This window comes from Capricornis sumatraensis, chromosome 1 (assembly GCF_032405125.1).
Source record: "Capricornis sumatraensis isolate serow.1 chromosome 1, serow.2, whole genome shotgun sequence".
Classification (NCBI taxonomy): Eukaryota; Metazoa; Chordata; class Mammalia; order Artiodactyla; family Bovidae; genus Capricornis; species Capricornis sumatraensis.
The window spans coordinates 258627810-258648774 of NC_091069.1; the positions used below are offsets into that span (position 1 = coordinate 258627810).

Sequence of the window (20965 nt, forward strand, 5' to 3'; positions counted from 1 at the left end):
AAACACAGCCTTGTTCAGTTTTAGGTAAAATGAGGTCATAAAAACTTTCAGGAAAGAATGCTTCTGCTTACCCCTCTGTGCAAGGCCGTCCTTCCCCACCTGTCTTTGGCATCGACGTTTGCGCCTTTGTTGAGCAGTGAGTACACACAGTCTGTGTGCCCGTTGAGCACAGACAGCATCAGAGGAGTCCTGGGCAACAACAGGAGCAGCTCCGTCACCACTGAGACCTCGCCCGTGAGAGCACACTGAGCTGGCCTGCTTTCTAAACAAGTCTTTCTGTAACTTACCTTTAAAATACACTTAAAAAGCTGTACTGGACGTTGCTTAGTTACACACTGTGCCAGAGTTACCAAAATAGGGGCAAAAGTATGAAGACTGAAAATCTATCTTAGATCCTTAAACTGATTTAAAAATGATGAAAACTTACTGTCCATTTCCATCTTGAATATCTACTGCATTCTGTGGTTCGGCATTTCCTATTAGTAGCCGTAAGCATTCCGAATGACCATTTGTTGCTGTAAGGGATATTTATAAATTTCAGTAATTATATATACATATATAATGATAAAGTAGAAAATGTCCATCTTAAACCACATTTTCTTGATATAATTTTAGACTACTCATTGAATTAAGCAAGAAAGAAAATGCTCATGTGATTTCGGGCTCTGGTGGTGGCAATGTACTTCGGAAGGGCAGCCTACCCCCAGACACGGGGTGACACCACGATCGGACAGGTCAGTCACAGTCTCCTTTGCCAATGGCTGGTTTCAAGCTCTGCCCACTGAGACGTTCAGAAGTCTGAAGGGCATCTGGGAAATATTTTTATCCCTGATAGTGAAAGTTCTCCTTCTTTCCTGATTTTAGATGTGAATCTTGTGGATTCTTCAAGGCAATTCGGTTTAGTCCCATCATTTTTTTCTTGTTTTTAAACTGATTCACTGATACTCAGTACACAGCAGCTAGCTACTGATGAGTGTACAGTGTATTGGGGATGAGAAACATACTCGACTAGGACTTCTTTACCTACATCAGTCTTGAATTCGTTATTTAAAATGAACACTGCCTTGTAGCAATTGCTGTAAAGAGTGGTGACTCTTTATCTGTAGTGATACACAGAGAGTACCGAGTCATCACAGTGGCAGGGTTATGTGGCTTTCCATTTTCACAAGTCCACAACATCACAAAACACTCTGTGAAGTAGTTCTCACATGGCAGACACTTTGTAACTCCTGTCTGATTAAATGTTTAATGCAGTACCCTGGTACAGTAAGTAAAATATTTATCAGTTGTTAAATGAAAGCACACACCAATCCAAGATAATTTCCATCAAAATGAAATAAAAATGTATTGTGCTTTTTTGGTGTTGCTGATAAAAGTACTTCAAAAGTTAGAGTATTATCCAATTTCTAAAGTAGAAAATATTTTTTTTTAAGTGATATAATCTTGCTGTTATCTTTTCCCTGAGAGTAGAATCATTATAATTTTTACAATCAAAATGTTTAAAACAATTACCAGGAGTATAATATACAAGAAAGTGAAAAAGAAGAGCGTATTAGATGGAAAGTAGTAAATAAAATCGTTCAGAGTCTTTGACATACCTGCTGCATGTATAGGTGTTCTCTTCAAAATATAGTCTTTGACTAAGATTGAGGCTCCCTGATTAATGAGAACGTCCACACATTCTACATGGCCCTTAAATGCCGCAAGGTCCAAGGGCGTTCTTCCACTACTATTTCTCACGTCAAGATCTAACAAAGACTGTACTAACACTTCCAGGGCTTGATGGTGACCATGATAGGCCTAGGAACAAACAAAAATATAAATTAAAATAATACATGTATTTAGACTGACTAAGTTCTTAGAAACCCTAGAACATAAAGGAGTAAGCAAACTTGTCTTCATGTCATTGTATTTAAGATGATCCAAAACTTCTGTATTGATAATTAAGAAAGTTAACTAAAATTTTTCTAATAATCAATTAGTAGGCTGCAGTGTTAGGGATGATTATTCCACAAATAATACAAGTTCAAATGACAGGTGATCTTTTCACGAGTATACAACATCTGGTTTACGGCAGACACTCTGTGATGTGTGACGTGGGTTCTAAGGAAGACTTCGCTCTGAGTCTCTGATTCCAAAGCCCAAGCTCCTCATCACAGCTCAGGGCCCCACTTCACCCTGGCAGAAAGCTACTACACCTCAGTCATGAGAGAGCAGCAACTGAAGCTCAGCCAGCACTTGCGCCCTGTGATTTCTCAAAGTCAAATGATGACCCTACCCTACAAGGTGCCATATTTCAAACAAACACTTTCTTTTCAAAAATATTTAAACTGAGCCCTGCTGGAATAACTGCTAGGTGCTAGGCACTGTCCTAGAGTACAGCAGAGCAGGAAGATTTTAAGATTTGTCTGAAACTCCCTCTTTACACAATCTGAAAAAGGGGCTCTCCAGAGAATTCACTTCAAAACCAACATGTCAACTGAACATCTATCACGCTTATTGGACTGGACACTGAGCAGGACATGAAGGCAACAAAGACGGTTCTGGTGGGGAAGGAATGTCTTCTCTGTTCACTCATGTCACCCCTTTTAGACAAGGAACAAGTAATTTTCTGATACTGTTCAGACCTGCAGCTTAGCACATACAAGCAAAACTGTAAATAATCCCGTGTGAACTTTTCATTTAGAATTGAAAAATATAAAATCCTACCATGTTTGTGCTAAATATCACTTGCTTCTAAAAAGAGGTATTTAGCTAGAAAGAGGGCCCCACACTGTATCAAAGGGCTGTTAAGCTACTTCTTATGGAAAATGTCACAAAGGACCACCAGGAGATAAAGGTGCTCTGGGCCTTACTGCTCTTGATGTTTCTGACTCCTTCAAGGTGAAATGACTGGAGATCACTGAGCTCTACTGTCTGAGGATCACCTCTAGGCTTGTTCTTCAATATCAGGTCAATAAAATGACACGACTGAAAGAAGGACAGCCAGAGGCCAGGATGGTGTGCACAGGGCTCCTGTCCTCACGGCGCCTCTGACTGGGCTAGGACAGGGGCTCGGGTGTCTAGCGTGTGTGAAGGCAGAACCAAGGCCAGTTTCCTCAGCCCTCAGGCCGGTGTGTCTTCACTGCAGCAAGCTGTCCCGGATTGGGAGTTTGGAAGGAAAAAAATCACTTAAGTAATTTCTGAAAACCACCTAGGGACAGATACAAAATGCCAAAGTGGTGGTCTAACCACATTTCACTGAACCTGATTATAAAAATCACAAAACTGTTTCCATTTCAGCTTAAAAATACTATTTGGCACACCCCTGTTCATAACAGCACTCTTCGCAATAGCCATGGAGTAAAACAACTAGTTAAAGAACTAAACTTTTGGAGAGAATGTATTCAAAAACTTGACAGAGTGCTTAGTCTGGCACCTAGAAAGTGTTTAAGAGATGAGGTGCTATTATTGTGAGAGTGAGGATAACAACGCGGGAAGAACTGCCTAGTCATCCGCTCAGACATCATTTCTTGCCACCCATAGTAAAATGGCTATTTTCTCCATGCTGGCTTTGCACTTCCAGATGACTTATTTACTATGCAGGTCTAGAAGGGTAGATAGTATTTCCAAAGACCCAAAGGGCAAGGAAGCAAGGAGCTTCAGCACGTCTTCTTAGTTATTTAGACCATGGTGGGAAGTACTGCTGGGGAGAAAGGGGCAGAAAGATAAGGCAGAAAATTCAGTGTACACGTGTCAGTGTCAGAAAATACGCCAGAAGCATATTAAGACAAAAAATGAAAGTATTTGTGAGAGGAAACAAATGGGTCACTGAGCTTTTAGTGACACACAGTAAGTGTAGACCCTTAAAACAGTTTACTGCACTTGAAACCAGAGGTCTCACAAGCAGTGACAGTGCCCAGTTCTCCTAACTCTCGAAGTTCCCCCACCTCCCACAACACGCTGTTTCAAAGGTAATTCTTCTTTCAGCACAGAAGGAATGAGACTGAGCCCTGCTTGAAATCCTTAAGATAATTCATTCCTATATATGACTTAACTGTCACACTCTCTCCTACCTTCTCCTCTTACTGATGGACATTAGTGAAGCTAGAAAATCATGAAACTAAATCCTATAGCATGAGCAACCGAAGGACCAGTGAACACACTCTTACCACCCCCCAAATCACAAACTAAGCAAAACATTGTAGAAATGCCACAGAAATTACTGTTCTTGTATTATCTGCTTAAGAATGCAAAGCCATTCCACTAGGGCGGGTCATTTTAAAGTTCACATCTCAGGCATGTTCTCTCCTTAGAGCAGGTCTGGGGGAAATTAAACTCATCCCCCCTTCCTTTTTTTTAAAGACAAACAAACAAAAGCACATTAAAGGATTCTCTGCATCAAGCAAGTTCTCACAGCTCTAATTCTACGATCATCAGCATCAGGACCCAAAGTCCCCGGGCCTAGTTTGAGCCAACACAGACAGGTACGAGATAGTTTCAGTAGACCAGCCATCAAGCTGGCTGTGAAGGCAGTACTTACAGCCAAGTGTAAAGGGCTTATTGTTGCTCTATTGTCTGAATCACTCAGCATGTCTGTTCCCGATGTTTCCATTAACTGAGAAAGAAAAGAATTTTAAATGTCAGAAATGGCACTTTTAGACATATCATAGCAGTTATTCCTGGTCCCCCTCCCCCAAGTTCAAATCCATTTTTAGAGTACAAGTGGATTCTTGAACATGAATTTAAAAATCCCAAAACATTATATTATGAAAACTAAACTCAGAAACCTTACAGAATGGATTATCCTGAAAATCTGGACCACACACTAACAGTTCTGAGGGAATGGCTACAAACTCCGACTTTGACAGAAATGCTATTTAACTGCCACCAAGTAAGAACCACCTCTCTCCCCCTCCCTCACAAACATGATTTCACCATCTTTGTTCCCAGGAATGTGTCAGACAGGCTCCAGTTCAAGTGAGAGCAAATACTTAAATACTCTGAATAGTAGGGGGAAAACTAAGTAATACTTACAACATCTAAAGGAGTTTCACTTGCAATCTGAAATAAAATTTAAAATAAAAATATTGAGTTGAAGAAGCAGTCATATATAGTAAAGAGATAAATGCAAACTACATGTCTTTATTTACCTATGGCTTTGTTAAATTCCCTTCTGAACTTGTGCTTTGCCTCCAAAAATTTATAGTCTTTTAAGTAAACAACTGTACAATAGACCAAAAATCTATATGCAAGGCTCTCAGATTCTAGTCCAGAAATACCATACTAACCTAAGCAAACAGTATTTCTGTAGCAGGGTTCTAAATGCTATATTGAGTATGACAACCTCCGTTTTCTTTTTTTTACCCACCCTTCTTGAATTTTACTCCCCCTTTAAGGAAAGCAATGTTAATTTATAAGTAAACTTAAATGAAGAAACCTGTAACGTGAGGCATGTACCACACACCTGAGAATCATTTAACTTGCCTTTTGGTTTGGCTGAGTTGGGTGAATGGTGTATACATTCAGGAATGAGACCACATTGGAAATAAAAAGTTCCATTGCAGCCGACGAGTCTCCCTTTTCAGGACAGACTGCTATTAGACTGGGCCTTTCAGAACTCCTAAATATGCAGGGGAATCTTCTCACAGGGACATGATTTCTCACATATGACAAGGTTACAGTTCTTTAATGCCTTCTGGAAAACGTTTCACGAGGCAGGGGCAGTGAATGTTAGGTGGGCATAGGGGTTTCTAAGGGAAGGACGCAAGGAGACCTCTCCAGAGATCTAATTTCTTTCTGTCCCCCTTCTCTGTGAAAGGGAGAGGGAATGAAAGAAGGCTTAATGAGGCAAGTGTGAATTTAAGATGGAAACGGACTCTAAAGATATTACAAGACAATTATTTCTTGATTCATCTACTCTCATTGTCGTTACATAATTAGATCATAAACTCACACTGGTCCTTCCACAAGAACTCAGGATTCTTACCAGCTGAAGACACAGACGGTGACCATATGCAGCTGAATAATGAACGGCATTGTATCCTTGCTTGTCCCGGATCCCTGGATTTGCATCATTTCTTAATAAGTATTCCAGGCACCTATTACAGTAAGATATTTCAAAATTCTAAATCCTGCATTTTAACCAATGATAAAAACAAACTCAAAACTGGCAATTTTTCTTACACTTGAATAATGTAAAAATGATAAATATACCTACACTACATAAATTTAACATTTAAATGACACTGATTGCAAGTATCATAAAACTACAAATGAAATGTTCATAAGAGAATCTTCTTTATCCACAGCATGTCCATCTACGGCACCTGTCAGCCTACTCAGTGTTTGACTGATTAGACTCCCAGTGGTGGGAGCCTCCAATCTATCTGGACCACAGAATAAGTATGATATCTCATTAGGAAGCTCAAGAAAGGATGTAGAAATACCTCCCAAAACCAAGATCAGAATTCAAAGATCTTGCTTTAGAGAACTGGAAAGTGTGGGAAAAATGCACAACTGGTATACAGGTAACAAGAAAGATCTTCTCACAGGAAATACACTTTATTCCTGTGCTATTACACTATGAAGAAAGTAATTTTAAAAGGACTTTAAGATTCACAATTTGTTATAATTTTGATAACTGTTATTGTTTCTATAGTCAAAAAAAGAGGACTGAATTAGAAATTAGAAGATTTATCTCTAGAGTTAGTTTGATACCATCCATCTTGGACAAATAGTTTTTCACCTTTATGGTGAAATGGTTTCTGTTTATTCATCTTACAGATGGAGGTACAAATTCAACTAAATAATCTAAACACCATTCATGTTTTTTATTAAGTTTGCTTTAAAAGCACAAACATTTCACTCAAGGGCATATCTTTCTATCTTTAATCAAGTTTTCTAGATGTGAATGATAAAGCAGAAATAGTTCTCCTTACCAAGACTTGAATACAAGGCAGATTCTATCAGTGGAACAAGCTATTTTAAGATAACTTGCTGATACATGAGTACAGGGGAAAAAAAAAGATTTATTTAAGGAAAGAAAAACAAGTAGGTTAGTTCATTCTTACTTTCTGAAGTAGGAGGGCAAGTCTCAAAGCACTACTTACTGTGACTAATTGCAAGTGTACAGCATTAAATGGTCTGAAATAATTCAACCATAATACATGCAGAAGTTCCTATAATAGTTTACCTTCACATTATTAGATGACTTGTCTCCTATAGCAAAACAAAGACTAAAAGTTGATTTACAACTATAAAATTACTTTTATTGCCATGCCTTTCAAATTTTGCTAAAGCAGTATGGATTTTCATAACTACTTTGCAAGCATTATCTTTAGCAAATGAAAAAATTACTGACATTTGGAAAAGTAAATCACTTGCTCCCAATCTTTTGCTTAGAAGCAAGGACTAGACCTTGTGTCTTTTCTTCAGGTGTTCTTTCCTTGCTACAAATGCTTCAGCACATGGGTTAATGAGTTAGTGACACTTTAACCTGGGTGTTTATAAAATACCAAACCACAAAACTGCTTAATCTTGAAAATCTAGACCTCACTTCTGACTTGCAATTGAGAAGGCAGAGAGTCGACCCTCACTTTCTCACTGTAAGTTAACACATGTTCATTTTTTAAAACTCAGAAAAGTAAGACAGGGAAATTTTCTATGAAACTCTCGTTCCCCTAAAATTAACTATATGTATGCAAAATCTGGAGGAATATTTGTGGCTAAATATCTCCTCCTTCCCCTAAAATTAACTAGGCAAAATCTGGAGGAATATTTGTGGCTAAATACCTAAGTAATAAACCACACTCACTGGTAAATACTTTGTTTTCTTCATCTGTTAGACAAATTAAACATCTTGATCCCAAATGAGCCTCTAATTTAGCCCGGGGAGATGCTCAAGCCACTAAGACCCCTCCTGCTCTCCCTCCACCACCAGGACTCCTACCACTTTTTCGGGACTGAATGCAACATACGTGCTCCACGGCTGCTCAGAGCCCTGGCAGAGGAGCGTGCGCCCATGGGCGGGGACTGCGGCCCTGTCAGCAGGGGCCTCCGACTCTCCCTGACCACAGGGCACACACAACAGCCAGTGCTTACATAAGACAGGCATTAACCAGAGTTTAAAAACTATGGCTCATCCGTATAGGAAGATGGTAACGTATCAGGTATTGTTTAAGCAATTTTGGTACTCTATCTCATATGACACTCTACCTCAATATGCTAGGAGAGATCAGTGGAGAAATAACTCCAGAAGGAATAAAGGGATGGAGCCAAAGCAAAAACAACACCCAGGTGTGGATGTGACTCGTGATGGAAGTAAAGTCTGAAGCTGTAAAGAGCAATATTGCATAGGAACCTGGAAAGTTAGGTCCATGAAGCAAGGTAAATGGAAGTGGTTAAACAGGAGATGGCAAAAGTGAATGTCAACATTTTAGGAATCAGTAAACTAAAAGGGACTGGAATGGGCGAATTTAACTCAAATGACCATTATACCTACTACTGTGGGCAAGAATCCCTTAGAAGAAATGGAGTAGTCATCATAGTCAATAGAGTCCAAAAGGCAGTACTTGGATGCAATCTCAAAAACAACAGAATGATATCTGTTTGTTTCCAACGCAAACCATTCAATATCACAGTAATGCAAGTCTATGCCTCTACCAGTAATGCTGAAGAAGCTGAAGTGGAACGGTTCTATGAAGACCTACAAGAACTTTTAAAACTAACACCCAAAAAGATGTCCTTTTCATTATAGGGGACTGGAATGCAAAAGTAGGGTGTCAAGAGACACCTGGACAAACAGGCAAATTTGGCCTTGGAATATGGAATGAAGCAGGGCAAAGGCTAACAGCGTTTTGCCAAGAGAATGCACTGGTCATAGCAAACACTCTCTTCCAACAACACAAGAGAAGACTCTACACATGGACATCACCAGATGGTCAACACCGAAATCAGATTGATTATATTCTTTGCAGCCAAAGATGAAGAAGCTCTATAAAGTCAGCAAAAAACAAGACCAAGAGATGACTGTGGCTCAGATCATGAACTCCTTACTGCCAAATTCAGACTTAAATTGAAGAAAGTAGGGAAAACTGCTAGACCATTCAGGTATGACCTTAATCAAATCGCTTATGATATACAGTGGAGTGACAAACAGATTCAAGGGATCAGATCAGATAAAAAGAGTGCCTGAAGAACTATGGACAGAGGATCGTCACACTGTACAGGAGGCAGGGATCAAGACCATCCCCAAGAAAAAGAAATGCAAAACGGCAAAATGGTTGTCTGAGGAGGCCTTACAAATAGCTGTGAAAAGAAGGGACGTGAAAAGCAAAGGAGGAAAGGAAAGATATGCCCATCTGAATACAGAGTTCCAAAGAACAGCAAGGAGAGATAAGAAAGCCTTCTTCAGTGATCAATGCAAAGAAATAGAGGAAAACAATAGAATGGGAAAGACTAGAGCTCTCTTCAAGAAAATTACAGATACCAATGGAACATTTCATGCAAAGATGGGCACAATAGAAGACAGAAATGGTATGGATCTAAAAGAAGCAGAAGATATTAAGAAGAGGTGGCAAGAATACACAGAAGAACTGTACAAAAAAGATCTTCATGACCCAGATAATCATGATGGTATGATCATTCACATAGAGCCAGACATCTTGGAGTGCAAACTCAAGTGGGCCTTAGAAAGTAACACTACAAACAACAGTCATGGAGGTGATGGAATTCCAGTTGAGCTAATTCAAATCCTAAAAGATGATACTGTGAAAGTGCTACACTCAAAATGCCAGCAAATTTGGAAAACTCAGCAGTGGTCACAGGATTGGAAAAGGTCAGTTTTCATTCCAATCCCAAAGAAAGGCAATGCCAAAGAATGCTCAAACTACCACACAATTGCATTTATCTCACACGCTAGCAAAGTAATGCTCAAAATTCTCCAAGCCAGGCTTCAACAGTATGTGAACTGTGAACTTCCAGATGGTCAAGTTGGATTTAGAAAAGGCAGAGGAACCAGAGATCAAATTGCCAACATCCGTTGGATCATCGAAAAAGCAAGGGAGCTTCAGAAAAACATCTACTTCTGCTTTATTGAGTAAGCCAAAGCCTTTGACTGTGTGGATCACAAGAAACTGTGGAAAATTCTGAAAGAGACTGGAATACCAGACCACCTGATCTCCCTCTTGAGAAATCTGTATGCAGGTCAGGAAGCAATAATTAGAACTGGACATGGAACAACAGACTGGTTCCAATAGGGAAAAAGAGTCCGTCAAGGCTTTATATTGTCATCCTGCTTATTTAACTTATATGCAGAGTACATCATGAGAAACACTGGGCTGGATGAAGCACAGACTGGAATCAAGATTGCTGTGAGAAAGATCAATATCCTCAGATTTGCAGATGACACCACCCTTATGGCAGAAAGTGAAGAACTAAAAAGCCTCTTGATGAAAGTGAAAGAGAAGAGTAAAAAAGTTGGCTTAAAACTCAACATTCAGAAAACTATGGTCATGGTATCTGGTTCCATCATTTCATGGCAAATAGATGGGGAAACAGTGGAAACAGTGAAAACAGTGACAGACTTTATTTTGGGGGGCTCCAAAATCACTGCAGATGGTGACTGCAGACATGAAATTAAAAGATCCTTACTTCTTGGACGGAAAGTTATGACCATCCTAGATAGCATATTGAAAAGCAGAGACATTACTTTGCTAACAAAGGTCCGTCTAGTCAAGGCTATGGTTTTTTCAGTGGTCATGTATGGATGTGAGAGTTGGACTGTGAAGAAAGCTGAGCACCAAAGAATTGATGCTTCTGAACTGTGGTGTTGGAGAAGACTCTTGAGAGTCCCTTGGACTGAAAGGAAATCCAACCAGTCCATCCTAAAGGAGATCAGCCCTGGGATTTCTTTGGAAGGAATGATGCTAAAGCTGAAACTCCAGTACTTTGGCCACCTCATGCGAAGAGTTGACTCATTGGAAAAGACTCTGATGCTGGGAGGGATTGGGGCCAGGAGGAAAAGGGGACGACAGAGGATGAGATGGCTGGATGGCATCACTGACTTGATGGATGTGAGTTTGAGTGAACTCTGGGAGTTGGTGATGGACAGGGAGGCCTGGTGTGCTGCGATTCATGGGGGACACAAATAGTTGGTCAGACTATTACTCCCACTTCACAGATGAAATGCAGAGTTTAAGTAACCTACCCAAGGTCTCACAGCAACGATAGTACAGGTATCAAACCTAATGCTGTCCTACATGCATAACCAGAACAGTTAAAAAGGCTGCTGAATGCAAAGTTATATACAATAGTCAAATGTATTTCTCTATTTCATAGCAAAAGGAAATTTAAAGATAAGATTTATTTTGGCAGTAAAAATATGAAATACTTAGAAATAAACCTAAGGACTATAAAAGTTCCAAGAAGAATGTATGATTCCACTTATATAAGGTTCAAAACAGGCGAAAATACCCAATGCTATTAGAAGTCAAAATATGATTTCATTTTTGTGAAAATCATCTCCACTAAAGTGTATCTTAGTGAAATATATCTATGTATTCGTAAATACATGTATCTATAACCACGTGAACACAGAAAAGACTATATAGTAGGTCTGTAACTCGGATGACACTGTGCTGCTGCTGCTGCTGCTGTTAAGTAGCTTCAGTCGTGTCCGACTCTGTGCGACCCCACAGACGGCAGCCCACCAGGCTCCTCCGTCCCTGGGATTATCCAGGCAAGAATACTGGAGTGGGTTGCCACTTCCTTCTCCAATGCATGAAAGTGAAAAGTGAAAATGAAGTCGCTTAGTCGTGTCCAACTCTTAGCAACCCCATGGACTGTGGCCTACCAGGCTCCTCTGTCCATAGCATTTTCCAGGCAAGAGTACTGGAGTGGGTTGCCATTGCCTTCTCCCGATGACACTATGAGGGACATGAAACGATCTACATAAATTTATGGAAATACCTGTGTTACTGGTGGTTATCATAGAAGAAAAGGCATGAGGACTTCTTCCTTATACGTAATCAGAATAAGCACCCTCAGCCCCACGTCCTCACCCTCGTGCTCATAGCCAGCCCTATTTCTGTTCAAATGGCAAAGAGAGTTTTGTTTATAAGTACTGAATACATTTAATGCTTTTGTTTGCTGAGTCATGACTGCCTATAGTGATTGCAGGCATCAGGATGATGGGCACAACTAGCAGGGTGAGTAGAAACGATGTCATGTATTTTTCCAACACTGATGGAAATTGAAGATAGAGGGACACACAGAGAGTAGAATTGTGCTACTAACTGTACATTAATTATAATAAGTTAGTATTTGTCACTTTGAAAACAGAGAACCAATGGCAGCATGTCAAAAATCCCACAGTGTATACAACATTCCCTCGGGAGGGAAATAGGACATTATCAACCATTAAAGAAGGAAACCAACAGACACACATTGCTAGTAACAGTATTTGAAGCCATTGGGAATTTGTTTCTCCTTTTAGAAAACATTTCACTCTGGCTTTGGCAGCAGAATGAATTATTCCAGATTCTCTTATTATTACCTAACCTATTCCTGGGAGTTATAGCCTTGGAATCCGAAAAAATAAACCAACGCTTTAATTCTATTATGTAAGCCTCCAAAACTTGCTGAGAGAATGCCTCTGGTACTCTGTGGTTACTGTGGCGTAGAGCTTCCAGAAGTTCCCAGGGAACAAATCAGAGTTAATAAATGATGGTGTTAGACAAGACCTCAGGGATTGTGATAGTTTAAAAATAAGAGAGAGGCTCCAAAAACAGCGCTAGATTCTTTAACACACATGACTTCAGTTTTCCCCACAATTCTGAGAATGAAGCCTACTTCTTAGAATTGTGGGGAAAACTGAGGTCATGTGTGTTAAAGAATCTAGCTTCTCTGGTGGCTCAGACGGTAAAGAATCTGCCTGCGATGCAGGAGACCTGCATTTGATCCCTGGGTTGTGAAGATCCCCTGGAGAAGGGAATGGCAACCCACTCCAGTATTCTTGCCTGGAGAATTCCACGGACAGAAGAGGCTGGAGGTCTACAGTCCATGGGGTCGCAAAGAGTTGGACACGACTGAGTGACTAAGACTTTCACTTTTTCAGGATGATTCATTCTAATTTTATAGATAAGTAAGTTTTTGCCTAACAATTACTTGCTCAGGCTCAAAGAGGATAATATGAAGACCTCAACACTTAAACTGGGTCTTCTGGATAAAGCTCATGTTCTTTCTAGTACATCAGGCTGCTTGTATTGATACTGAGAATTAAGTGTCTAAGTAATAAATATCTCTGGCCTACTGCTCAAAACAGCTTATATTAGTTAAGAAAACTAACAGTTTAATTCACTTCAGTACTAAGTACAGTTCTAAAGAAAAAGTAGACTAGCTTAAAATAAAACCACAAATCTCAAACAGTATAGGTTGAGCATTGTCATTTTTATGTTTTTGTGTAGGAATTCAGGTTTAACTGTCTAACGGCAGGAGGACCACGGGGTAATCTCTGTGTCTATCTGACCTCAGTGGAATTTATGTACATCATTGGGTAACATCAAATAAGCAGTTTATGGGAACAGTGGTAAAGGACTATTGATGTGATATAGTCATTTTAGCTATCATCTATTTTAGGAAAACCTATAAATTAAATCTTGAAATTACAAAATTTATAAAATAGAGAATAATCTACTTACCTAAGTTTACCCAAACACTTTCTGATTTACAAAGTGTTTATCACAGATTTCTTTAAGGCTCTACTACCCAAAAACATAATTCAAATAATTTATAGCTTCTCTAAAAAACTATCTATATTTAACTATTCTGATATATATGAAACTATATAAATTATATATTTCTCCAAAAAGAAAATATAGTCATTCTTCAGTATCCAAGGGGGATTGGTTGCAAGAGTGCTTGTGGATATCAAAGACCATGAACCCTCAAGTCCCTTATAAAAAAATGAACGTAACCCTACAATGACTATAGTCAGCTCCCCAAATCTGCAGATGCAAAACCAGCAGACACAAAGCGTTGATAGCATATTTACTAGAGCTTTCAAGATTAGAATTTTAACCACAAATCCAACCTAACAAAAGGGATTTGCAACTACAGTCACAGAATTTATAATATATTAATATTTGTGAATAATATCGTTAAATTATGCTTTTTATAAGGAAATAGATCTCTATTAAATGCAACTTCCCTGAAGTATATTTTATAAAATCTTTCCCTCAAAACCATTATTTTTATTTTCTACCCTTCACTGACTCACACTCATGGGGAATACCACAGATCCTGAAGATACCTTCTCTGACTAATGAGCTCATTTTCTTCCAAGAAGGTAATATACATTAAGGTACGGACATCTGACCAACTTCAGGTGAATATTAATTATGAAAGAATTTATAAATCTCTCATTTGTTTTTATTAAGTCATCCTTGGGCAACATTTATTCACTCGCTACCTACATAATTTACTTAAGTAATATTTAGCACTAACTATGTGTTTAATTCTGCCAGTTCAATTACTTCCCATTTAAGCACAAATTTACAGGGATCCCTTGGGAATATGAACGCTCTACCTCTGGAGGACACTGGTAGTCCAGTCTCTGCCCCATCTTCTGACGGCACTATCTGTCTACCTCTTGCCTCTCCTTTTCCCTATTATACACTCAGCACTGCTACCTCTGAGAAGTCAGGTGGAAAAAGCTTGGAGGTGATAGATACTAAGATGTGCTTCTGGAAGGGAGGACAAGAAGGGACCTTTATACTTCTTCTACCACCTCATTAGTTCAGAGGGCAGGTTGCTGGTAGAAGCAGGTAGTAATAACTATGATTAAGAATAACTATAAAAACAACTTATTTTCCACACTAAACACCCAGGGAAAGAAATAATAAAGAGCACAAAAAGGAAATACAAATTTGCTATGAAAGTCACCACCCGTCTGGAAGGTGCTGGTCTATGGAAACAATGACCCTTCCTTCTCACCACATGACACTCACTTGCCATCTGTGTCTGAGGTCGCCGCATAGTGCAGGGGTGTGCATCCTCTCTCGTCAAGGTCATTCACACTTGCCCCTGAGCCCACAAGAGCAAACAGGCACTGGTAGTTGCAGTTGGCAGCAGCATAATGCAGTGGAGATCTTTTTGCCCAAATTAAAAAAAAAGAAAAACACGGTCAGGGACACACCCCAGGAAGTAAGAGCACAGTTGATCCACCCAATTATAAATACTGTATAAAGGAAGAGGAGAAATGTCATCATAAAAGGTGCATAGTGCTTATAAAGTAAAACTGTGGCTGGTAGGCTGGGGCTATGGCAGGGGCCCAGTTGGAAGAAGGTTGTGGGTAAGAGTGAATATTCTAGAAGTTATCTACTTATTGGAATCTTTCAACAAATCATGATCACAATGTAAAAGATATGAATTTTTTTAGTTAACTCACAGAAGCCAAATAACAAGATTAAGAAACTCATTAAGGAAGTCATTAAGGACTTCCCTCATGGCGTAGACAGTAAAAAACCCGCCTGCAATGCAGGAGACATGGGTTCGAGCCTCGGGTCAGGAAGATTCCCTGGAAAAGGGAATGGCAATCCTCACCAGTATTCTTGTCTGGGAAATCCCATGGACAGAGCAGCCTGGTGGCCTACAGTCCATGGGGCTGCAAAGAGTTGGACATGACTGAGTGACTAACACACAGATGCCAAATTATAATTTAAGAAAGTCATTAAGCAAATAACATCAAGCAGGAGCCACAGAGGAACTGTACCACAGCTCACCTTCCAAACTTGTCTTTTTTGTTGAAGTCTGCACCAGTATTCAGCAGAAGGTTTAGGCACTCCAAATTACTACCCAGGAAAAATACAATGGCAAGATGCAACTGTCAATAACTTTATGATGAAATTGGGAGGTTTAAGTAAGTATAAAAGTATGTTTTCAAATGAGGTCAGAGTGAATAAAATACTATGACTTATATTTTACGAAACAACAACAAAAAAACCTGCCATGATCAGCTACATTTTTCTTAAAAAAAGTAAAAATTTTGGTAACATACCCTCCAGCTGCAGCTGCATGTAGACAGGTCCTGCCAAAATCATCTGGGGTATCTATATCAAATCCTACAAGAATGAATACGTCTTACATAATACTATATGCATGTTACTTTATGTTAAAGCATTACATTAACAATGTAAAAAAATCACACCCCATCATACACAAAACTATGACTTACAAATAGGTACAAATTAATTGAAAACAGATTAATAATGTATTTTTTTTTAATTACCACTAAAAGACTGGGGGTTTTTCAAAACAAATGCTAGAGTACTTGTTTAAAAGTCATAGGATACAATGGAGTATTATTCAGCAGTAAAAAGAAATAAAGTACTGATATATACTTAGAACACTGGATGACCCTTCAGAACATTTCTAAGTGAAAAACCAGTCACAAAACCACGTTAGGTGATTCTACCTTTACAACCTACCTAGAACAGGTAAATTTAGGGATGGAAAGTATATTATTGATTACTAAGGGCTGGGGGAGGGAAGAAATGGGGAACTGATGCAAAATGAAGTTTCTCTGGGTGTGGGCGGTAGCAAAAATGTTCTAAAACCCACTTAGTCATGGTCACGCATCTCTGTGAATATACTCAACTGTAAGATACGTGAACATCTGGGGGGGGGGGGGGGGACGGGTGTGCCACGCTGCACGGCATGTGGGATCTCAGTTCCCAGACCGGCATAGAAACTGCACCCCCTGCCTTGAGAAGCACAGAGTAACCCACTGGACTGCCAGGGAAGCCCCATGAATGATTTCTTAGTAAACTTTTTCCTTTGCTACCCGTGGATTACTACTAACGCTGAGAAGAGAGTTTTATAATTCTCTTTCATAGATAAATGAGTATGTGATTGCTTGTGGCAGGCATACACTTAAAAACACTCAAAACACAATTACATCGCTTAAAAGATATCACTAAGGGATTTCCTGGTGGCTCAGTGGTAAAGAATGCACCTGCAGAAGCAGAGATGCAGGTTCAATCCCTGATCTGGGAGGATCCCACATGCTGCAGGGCAGCTGAGCTCGAGCACCACGGCTACTGAGCCTGCCCTCTGGAGCCCGGGAGCCGTGACTCTGAAGCCGGCACGCCTAGAGCCGGCGCTCTGCACCAAGAGAGGCCAGCGCAACACGAAGCTGTCACCACAGCTACGGGGCAGCCCCTGCCCTCCCCAACCAAGAAGGAGCCCTCTCAGCAACGAAGACCCAGCAAAGCCAAGGCGGAAAAAAAGGTATCATTAAGAAAAACTCAGAAGGGTCTGCCTCACAATATGCTGATTTTTCCCAGAAACTCCCATGATTCTTTCAGCAATCATAAGTATTAAATAATATATAAAATTTGTTCAACTTTAGTAACATGCTAATAGAATACTATTTAAAGTAAAATCTCATATATTTAGTACTTCTATGCATTTTCATAAATATCTTTATAGTAATATTTACATTAACGGAAAGCTACTGATACTGTTTTGTTTCACACTATGACTGTGGTATTTTAAAATAGTAATTAAATATGGTATAAATTTCAGACCTAGAAGATACTGTAAACTGGTCACTGGCTCTTAAAAAGGAACCATGCAAATGAAGATATTTTGCTTCCAGACATAAAGGGACTACTTTAGAAATATTCCACATGCCATTCCCCAACTAAGAGAAAAGAAGAAATCACTAGAAAAATAAAACCTTTCCCAGAGTTGAAGAGAAAACCAAATCATATAGGGTCCAACATCTTCTAAGAGGGGTTAATAAATGATCCATATTTGGACATATTTGTATATAATTTTGCAAAAGCAGGACGGAAGGGAGTTTGGGGGAAGCATAAAAGAGGATAATTTGTCTGTGAAGGTTCCACTCACCGGAAGAAAGAAGTTTCCTACAGCAATCTGAAAAGCCACTTAAGGCTGCCAAATGGAGGGGGAACATTCCATGTATGCCACGTCTAAAGCAAAGAGGACAGTATCTTTATCACAATGTGAGAAAAATGCAATCACTTAAATAAAGTAAAAAGAAACTACTTAACTTCTCCAGCAACTTTCCTCTTGGAGTAGGGTTTTTCGAGCTCAGACTACTGTCACTGTGGACTTTCTGTGGGTCTGGGTGTATGTGCTGGGGAGAGGGCAGCACATCACCAGTGTCCCTGGGCTCGACCTACATGGGATGGCAGTGGCACTCTCCCCAGATCAGGACAACCAAAAATGACTCTAGACATTTGTCTCAGAGCAAAAATCATCCCACCTGCTTTGCCATCAAGAATCATTACCACAAGGCAAAATGTTTTGCTTAAGACTGTTCACTGCAGTAATTTTTCCTAGCAATAAAAAAATCAGAAGTTGTGTTTGTAAATGAGGAGAATGAATAAACTGTGAAATCTTTACACAGGAATTAAATTTTATAAAACGAATGAATTAGAGTTACTTACAGAGATCAGGAAAGGAAAAAAAGCCCAAATTTATATTCACATGGCTAAATCAACAACCGCATGTAGAAAAAAAGCTTCATGAAGCATACAGTAGCATACCATTTTTAGAAAGCTTAAAAGAATATTTAAAACATATTTACGAACATATAAAAGTATAATAAAAATTTAAAACTACACATAGGAATAATAAGCATCAATTTAAGTAGGGTGTGTATTTCTGTAGAGCATGCAAGAGAATCCATCTTTCAAACAAAATTTACATGGAAACTTTAACATATTACTCATAATCTAGAAAGAACTGGGATAAAAAACATAAAAGGACCCAATGAGGTCGTATTAAACATTCTATTACATCATCAACACAAAGAGGAAAAAGCTCAAGCAATAGTACCACGTTAAGGACAAAAGTCACGCGCTTCCCTGCCAACCCATCAACACCTGGCAAGCACTTACTTGGCGGTGTCGGCCCCACTTGTAATGAGGGTGTTGATGAGCAGCTCGTGGCCATACCTCGCTGCTATGTGCAAAGGAGTGTTGCCATTCTTATCTTCACAGTCGATTATAGCTCCTGCAACAAAGGAGGAATAAAATCCGTAGATTTCATCCACAGCACAGTTACTGGGGCAGGCACTGGGATTACAGATTTTGTACTTGAAGCAATTTTGTGAACTGAGCATAAGATTTTAATAGATTTAAAAATCAGAAGACAGTCTGCAACGCCTCATGAATTATCTGATCAGGAGTTTACTCCTACCCTTTCCTTGCCAAATGAGAACAGCTGTTGTCTTAAGTATCAATACTACTTACAAACAGTTCCTTGGAACATGGCTTGTGAAACACTGCCTTAAAGTAATGTACCCGAAAGTCCTTTTTATTTAAAAGTTTAGCTTGTCTAGTACTAACTCAAATACAGAAGAATACAAGTTTAGAAAAGAAATGAAAATGCTAAAAACAGTTCAAAATATTCAAAAAGGGAAACAGAAATGCAACTGAGTTTTGTCAATATATAATAAACTGCAGTGGAAAGGCAGAGTTACTTTTCTATTTAGCATGTTTTTTAAAAGCCAGTACTAACTGTTAGTGATATTATATAAATAATCTAAGCGAAACAATACAGAAATAAATAAAAAACGACTATAAAAGATACATGTATGTGGCATTTAAAATTCTTCATTATCTGATTTTCATGAGATATGATATCAAATGTCAAAAATATGTATACTGCTACGACAATTCCTCAATACCATTCATTATGTGGATGCTTTTACTACACTTTAGAAAAAAAACAAACAGAAATACTTTTTACCACTCTGGATAATGGTTTGTGATCTGGAGAATCTACCATGGAGGGCAGTCATGTGCAGTGGAGTTTTTCCATCTTTGCTCTGAAATAGACACAAAAAAGATTTAAAATTCTGGTTCTATTCATAACACATAATTCTTCCTTTTATTTTGAATGTCCTCTTGCAACTTTATTTTGTGTAACTATCACCCAAGCATTAGGTCTAATAGATGCCTATGGCAGTGTAAAACAGTTATCTGAAATTATGAACTAACGTTTTAGTATGTGTACCATAAAGCACAAATACACAATGCCTACAGTTTATAGAAGGTCCCGAGTGGTAGCTGTCTTATAATCTTAATATCACTCCTATTTCACAGATGGGGGAACTGAAGAACAAGGATACTAACGATTTGACCAAGGTCACGTCTTTGGAAGTGGTACAGCCAGGATTTGCTGCCCAAGGTTCAAAAATTTCACATCGCTATAATTCTTTTGTCCTAAAAGAAATGCTGAATCCCTCCCTGACCAAGGAAAAGTGAATGTCAGAATTAACTTCAACCACTATAATTCACTTTAAAAACTTTATACCAAAAAAATAAAATAAAATAAAAACTTCATACATTATTTAGTTTATAATTACTTGTAATCAATATTGTTAGCTATTTTCTCAAATTACTTAAGATAATAAACTACACTGGTTGTGCATGTGTATTCAATGTAGAAATTCTGAAATTTCAGAAGAATTCCAAATACGAAGAAAAACAATGCCTGAATTAGTGGTATCTTTTACTGTGAGTTAGGTAAAGTCCTTTCTTTCCTAAATTATTTTGTTAATCAAAACATGCATGTGATTATCACAAAGGAAAGAAGTATTTGGGGTACTCTGGTTATCTCACCAAAATTTAAAGTATAGGATGGGGGTGGGAAAAGGTATAATAGCTATCTGGTTTGACAACTGGATATACTGCATGAAATTGTGTTTTTTTTTTTTTTTTGCTTTCAACATACATACTATACACAGTTTCTATCCTCTATAGTAACCGATTATAGAATAAATACTTGAAGAATGGAAGGAAAAAAGGCAGTAAGTGACATCATCAATGTAACAGGGTTCATGATAAGCAAGGTTATGAAAAACCAGACCTATATTGCTCTTTTAAAAAGAACATTCACTTTACATCTAAATAGTATTTTGTAGGACAATCAATTAAAAAACTTACAAACT

General features: G+C 38.8%; 1 protein-coding gene across 3 annotated transcripts in view; it reads right to left on the bottom strand.

Annotated features, from left to right (window-relative positions):
• The window catches only part of ANKRD28 (ankyrin repeat domain 28), a 126708-nt gene that overhangs the window by 18658 nt on the left and 87085 nt on the right, over nucleotides 1-20965 (bottom strand). For all 3 annotated transcript variants that reach the window (XM_068983851.1, XM_068983841.1, XM_068983832.1), the window contains exons 9-20: nucleotides 19762-19840; nucleotides 18909-19023; nucleotides 17893-17975; nucleotides 16037-16100; nucleotides 15762-15830; nucleotides 14988-15128; nucleotides 5969-6080; nucleotides 5017-5043; nucleotides 4523-4597; nucleotides 1599-1800; nucleotides 428-515; nucleotides 72-189 (exon numbers count right to left, since the gene is read on the bottom strand). In XM_068983851.1, the coding sequence (XP_068839952.1) occupies nucleotides 72-189; nucleotides 428-515; nucleotides 1599-1800; nucleotides 4523-4597; nucleotides 5017-5043; nucleotides 5969-6080; nucleotides 14988-15128; nucleotides 15762-15830; nucleotides 16037-16100; nucleotides 17893-17975; nucleotides 18909-19023; nucleotides 19762-19840 (1173 nt within the window). The remainder of the gene's footprint in view (nucleotides 1-71; nucleotides 190-427; nucleotides 516-1598; nucleotides 1801-4522; nucleotides 4598-5016; nucleotides 5044-5968; nucleotides 6081-14987; nucleotides 15129-15761; nucleotides 15831-16036; nucleotides 16101-17892; nucleotides 17976-18908; nucleotides 19024-19761; nucleotides 19841-20965) is intronic.